Below are 5,118 nucleotides of genomic sequence, written 5' to 3'. Positions count from 1 at the left end.
GGGCGGGGGGTATTTTTCCACCACGGGCGCCGGGTCTCGGCCAGCACGATCGGCACCGCCTCCTGTTGCCCTCGCCCGATTCTCGGCTCTTCTCCCTGTCTCCTGCTCTACGATGCTTTCGTGTGGGCAGCTCGCCGGCCGGCGACCGGCTGCGCCGCTCCTTCGGACGTTCTTCTCGGCGTCACAGCCTGCGACCATGGCCGCGGTTCGTGCCGCCAATGTGCCCGTCGCCCGTGAGCCCGGCCCTGGGCCGCTGCCGGCCCCCCGATCGGTGGAGGAGCTCCGCCAGGCATTCACCGGGTTCTTCTCGCGGCATGCGAGCTTCCCGCACCAGGCGCTGGACAGCGCGCCGCTCGCGGCCCCGGGGATCGCCGGCGACGATAGCCTCCTCTTCACGGCGGCCGGGATGGCCCCGCTGAAGGACTACTTCCTCGGCTCCAAGAGCCCTCCTTGGCCCTATGCCACCAGTATTCAGCGCTGTCTGCGGGCGGGCGGTGCGCTTCTCCTCCTCCTCCTCTCTCTCCCTCTCTCCCTCTCTCCCTCTCTCCCTCTCTCTGTCTCTCTTCCGCATACACACGCCTATGCGCGCACACACTCGACTCATCCCACGTCTGCCGCCTACCTGGGCCACCCGGCTCCTGCCAATCCCACTCCTGCCACCCTGCTCTCCTCCCTCCCCGGCTCCCCCCTTCTCCGGGGCCCGCATGTCGGCAGGTAAGAACAGCGACCTCGACAATGTGGGCCACACGCCGCGGCACCACACCTTCTTCGAGATGCTGGGGAACTTCTCCTTCGGCCGGTTTGCCGGAGCCAGCCCCGGGGCCTGGCCCCATGGGCCGTACTTCAAGCGCGAGGCCTGCCAGCTGGCCTGGACCTTCCTCACGGAGGAGGTCGGTCTCCCGGCCGATCGCTTGATGGTGACGTACGCAAGCCGGTTTTCCTGTTCCCCGCGTGTCTGCTCGCAGCCCGTGCATGTGACTGACCACCCAAGCGCAGGGTCCTCCATGGCGACGAGGACACCCGCGCCGTGTGGCGCGATGTGATCGGCGTGCCGGATGACCGGATCCGCTTCCGCGATCGCGACGACAACTTCTGGTCCACCGGTGTGTCGGGCGGCCCGTGCGGCCCCTGCACGGAGATCCACTGGGACCTGGCCGAGATGACCCCCCAGCACCTCCTGGCCTCGGAGGGCGAGGACGCGCGGTGGCTGGAAATTTGGAACCTGGTATTCATGCAGTATGTCCTCGGGCCTGAGCCAGCTGGCCGGGGGCCGGTTCGCCCGGGGGAGTTTGCCCCGTTGGCTGCCCCGTGCGTCGACACTGGCATGGGGCTCGAGCGCCTGGCGAGTGTGGTTCAGGTGCGTGTCTCTCCTTCCCCCTGTCTCTCTCCCTCTCTCTCTCTTTCTCTCTGTGTCTTCCCTCCTCTCTCTCCTCCTCCCCCTCTTCCCATTCCCTCTGCCTCCCTCTCGAGCATGTGCTCAGTTGCGGTTACTCACCATGCCGCCTTGGGCGTCACTCCTCTCGGGACCAGGGCGTCGCCAGCAACTTTGACACCGACGAACTCCGTGCCATCTGCCTGGCCACGGCGGACCTTGTCCGGGGCGACGGGCTCGCCGGTTCCTCGACCTCGAGCGATGACCTGGCCGCCAGCCCCCTGGTTCGAGTGATTGCCGACCACAGCCGCGCCCTGCTGCAACTGCTGTCGGAGAGCATCCTCCCCTCGAACATCGGCCGTGGGTACATTACCCGTCGGATTGCCCGGCGTGCGGTGCTGGCCGGGCGCCAGCTGGGCCTGCAGCGGCCATTCCTGGCGGAGCTCCTGCCTGTGGTGGCACGCAGCTCGGCCGCCGCGGACCGGGCCCGCCTGGCAGCCGCGCTGCCGGCCGCCTCGGCCATCATCACCATGGAGGAGCGTGCCTTTGCGGAGGTTCTCGACCGGGCGGTGCGCACGCTGGATGCCCACCTCCGCCAGCCGGGCTTCACAGGCACCCTCGGGGCCGAGGCCATCTTCCGCCTGTACGACACGCATGGCCTGCCGATCGACACGACGGCCGACCTCTGCCGGGAGCGGGGCATCCCGGCCGACCTGGATGGCGCACAGGCCCTGTTGGCCGAGTCGCGGCTGGCCAATCGGCAGCTGCACCTGGCTGCCGATGCGGCCGGTGGTGTTGACAGCGCCGTTGCGACGGCCGCCGGTGCCGGCCCCGGCTCCGGGCTTCCTCGCCTGGGCTCTGTACTCAAGGGTCCGTCGGACGGGCCTTTGCCTTGATCTCCTTTTCTCCCTCTCTCTCCCTCCCTCTCCCTCTCTCTCTCTCTCTCTCTCTCTCCCTTCGCGGCCCATCTGCCTGTGGCCCTCCTTGTCCCTTTTTTCTGACCCCCTTCCCCCCCCCCTGCACCCATGCACCCCTGCGCGCGACATTCCCCCTCCTTCCTGTCCGTGTCTTGCAGGATGGGCAGCCAGCCGGGCCGTTTCCACCTTTGTCGGGGACACGCCCATGCTAAAGGGACCGGTGGCTACCACGGTGGTGGCCGCCGGTGTCGCGGCCCTGGACTCCTTGGATGACGCGGTGGCCGGCCTGCGGGAGGAAGTGTCCCAGCGCCTGCGGGCTCTCGGGCATCCGGAGGCCAACTCGGTCATCGTCTTGGCCCTGGACAAGTGTCCCTTCTACGCCCGCGGTGGTGGCCAAGTGGGTGATATTGGCACCATTTGCCTGGCCGAGCGCCCCGAGCCGCTGCCAGTGCTGGACTGCCTGCCCGCCGGCGAGCACCTGTCCTTCCTGCTGGTTGCCCACCCGGCCGACCTGACCGACGCGCACATTGCCTCGCTGGTTCGCTCCCCCCCCCACCCATGCACCCCTGCGCGCGACATTCCCCCTCCTTCCTGTCCGTGTCTTGCAGGATGGGCAGCCAGCCGGGCCGTTTCCACCTTTGTCGGGGACACGCCCATGCTAAAGGGACCGGTGGCTACCACGGTGGTGGCCGCCGGTGTCGCGGCCCTGGACTCCTTGGATGACGCGGTGGCCGGCCTGCGGGAGGAAGTGTCCCAGCGCCTGCGGGCTCTCGGGCATCCGGAGGCCAACTCGGTCATCGTCTTGGCCCTGGACAAGTGTCCCTTCTACGCCCGCGGTGGTGGCCAAGTGGGTGATATTGGCACCATTTGCCTGGCCGAGCGCCCCGAGCCGCTGCCAGTGCTGGACTGCCTGCCCGCCGGCGAGCACCTGTCCTTCCTGCTGGTTGCCCACCCGGCCGACCTGACCGACGCGCACATTGCCTCGCTTGGTCCCCCCCCCCCCCCCCCCCCCTTGTTGCCCCCCTCTCTCGGCCAATTGCTCGCCCCCTTTTTTTCCTCCGCCTCCGGTATCCAGCGCCCATTGACCAACCCTCCATGCCCCCCCTCCCCGCCCCCCTTGCTTGACCTCTCGCTTGGTGGTCCCCTTGCGCTGCATGTCCTTCCCCATTCGCAGACCGGCGAGGCCGTCCTGGCCGAGGTGGACATGAATGCCCGCCGGGCCACCGCCGCCAATCACACCGCTACGCATGTGCTGAATGCCGCCCTCCGGCATGTGCTCGGCCCCCATGTCTCCCAGGCCGGTACGTCATCCGTCTTTTTGTCTCTCTCTCCCCCCCCCCCTTGCCGGTCGCCCGATCCTGACTTCACCATGGAACGACTGGTCCCCGGATCAGCTTCCCGCGTTGAGCCCGACCGCTTGCGCTTCGACTTCACCCATCTCGATCGCATGACCGATGCCCAGCTCCTGGAAGTGGAGGCTTTCTGCCAGTCGGTGGCCGATGCCCAGCTGCCCGTCTCTCTGGCCGTGCGTCTCTTTCTGCTTCCCCTCCGCCTGCTGTCCGCGCGCCTGCAAGATGCGCCCTGTCTACACCCTCTGACACTGGTGCACCATCCCCCCTTTTCCCTCTCTCTCCCCGCCCCCCCCCCCTGGCATCTCAGACAATGAACCAGGACGAGGCTCTCGCGTCCGGAGCCATCGGTCTTTTCACCGACAAGTATGCCCAGACGGTTCGAGTGGTTTCGGTGCGTCCCCTGCCCCTCCTCCTCCTCCTCCTCCTCCTCCTCCTCCTTCTCGCCTCTGCTGTCTTCCCAGCCTCCCTCTCCCTCTCGCTGTCTTCCCCCCCCTCCTTGCCTCCCCCTTTGGCATTTCCTGCCCGCCTCTTTTCCTCCCCCCCCCCTTGCCTGTATGCATGCCGGCTTTCTGACCCCTCCATGCAGGTGGGCGATGTGTCGACGGAACTCTGCGGCGGAACGCATGCCGCTCACACGGGTGACCTGTCGCCTTTCATTCTCCTCGGCGGCGATGTGTCCACCGCACGGGGCATCCGTCGGCTGGAGGCCTGTGCCGGCCCCTCGGCCATTCGACAGCTGATGGCCATGCGCCGCGACCAGCAGGCCCTGCTCCGGCGTCTTGACGCCCCGGGGACCGGTGAGGCCCTGGACAAGATCGACCGCCTGGAAGCCTCGGCCACCGACCACCGGGCCGGTCTCCGGCGCCTGCGTCGCCAAGTTGAGGGGCTCCTGCCGCAGTTGGAGGTGTCCACCCGGGTGGAGGTCCCGACGACGGCCGACGGCCAGACGGGTGCCCCCATTCGCCTGCATTTGATTCGGTTGCCGGAGGACCTGGCCGATGAGGCGGCCACTCGCGGGCGCATCCTGGCCGCCGGCGCCGACCTGGCCGGAGACATGGATGTCGATGTGGTGGCCGTCCTCGGCGCTGGGGGCCTGCATGTGGTGGTCCTTCGGCCGACCGACCGGCCGGACTTGAATGCCGGGGCTTTGGTTCGGGCCTGGGCCGGTAAGGTGGGCGGCCGCGGGGGCGGCCGTGCGGCCCAGGCCCAGGCCCAGCTCCCGGCCGGCCTGACTGCCGACCTGGCGGCCAGCCGCATCTTCGGCCTCTGACAGCCCCGGCATGTGCCGGCTGGCCTTGCCGCGGATGCGCGCTTCGGCCTCCCCACCGCTCGCTCGTCTTGCCATTTACCTCCCTTTCCCCCTCCCTGCATAGACATAGACCGCTTGTTTGTTTGTTTGTTTTTTTTTCTCTCACGGCTCATGTCCCACCATGGAGGCCAGAGCCCTGTCTATTGGGGGGGAGGGGGGGGGGGGGGG

The 5,118-nt window shown here is 68.3% G+C and overlaps 1 protein-coding gene across 1 annotated transcript; it reads left to right on the top strand.

Annotated features, from left to right (window-relative positions):
* Nucleotides 1-13: 13 nt before the first annotated feature.
* Nucleotides 14-5,053, top strand: H696_04475 (hypothetical protein). Its single transcript, XM_009498352.1, has 9 exons — nt 14-494; nt 715-922; nt 997-1,357; nt 1,531-2,242; nt 2,448-2,827; nt 3,464-3,590; nt 3,684-3,814; nt 3,949-4,032; nt 4,228-5,053. The coding sequence occupies exons 1-9, from the start codon at nt 113-115 to the stop codon at nt 4,909-4,911; spliced, it is 3,069 nt and encodes a 1,022-aa protein (XP_009496627.1). The 5' UTR covers nt 14-112; the 3' UTR covers nt 4,912-5,053.
* Nucleotides 5,054-5,118: the final 65 nt, after the last annotated feature.

Source organism: Fonticula alba (assembly GCF_000388065.1).
Source record: "Fonticula alba strain ATCC 38817 unplaced genomic scaffold supercont2.7, whole genome shotgun sequence".
Classification (NCBI taxonomy): Eukaryota; order Rotosphaerida; family Fonticulaceae; genus Fonticula; species Fonticula alba.
Note: the sequence above shows the minus strand (reverse complement) of the source record. Positions and strands in the feature narration are given on the sequence as shown.

Excerpts from the sequence above, each read along its gene's own strand:
- H696_04475 (XM_009498352.1), top strand. The coding sequence starts at position 113 with ATGCTTTCGTGTGGGCAGCTCGCCGGCCGGCGACCGGCTGCGCCGCTC. Across the intron at positions 495-714 it reads GCGCTGTCTGCGGGCGGGCG|GTAAGAACAGCGACCTCGAC; the intron begins GTGCGCTTCTCC and ends GCATGTCGGCAG. Across the intron at positions 2,828-3,463 it reads ACGCGCACATTGCCTCGCTG|ACCGGCGAGGCCGTCCTGGC; the intron begins GTTCGCTCCCCC and ends CCCCATTCGCAG.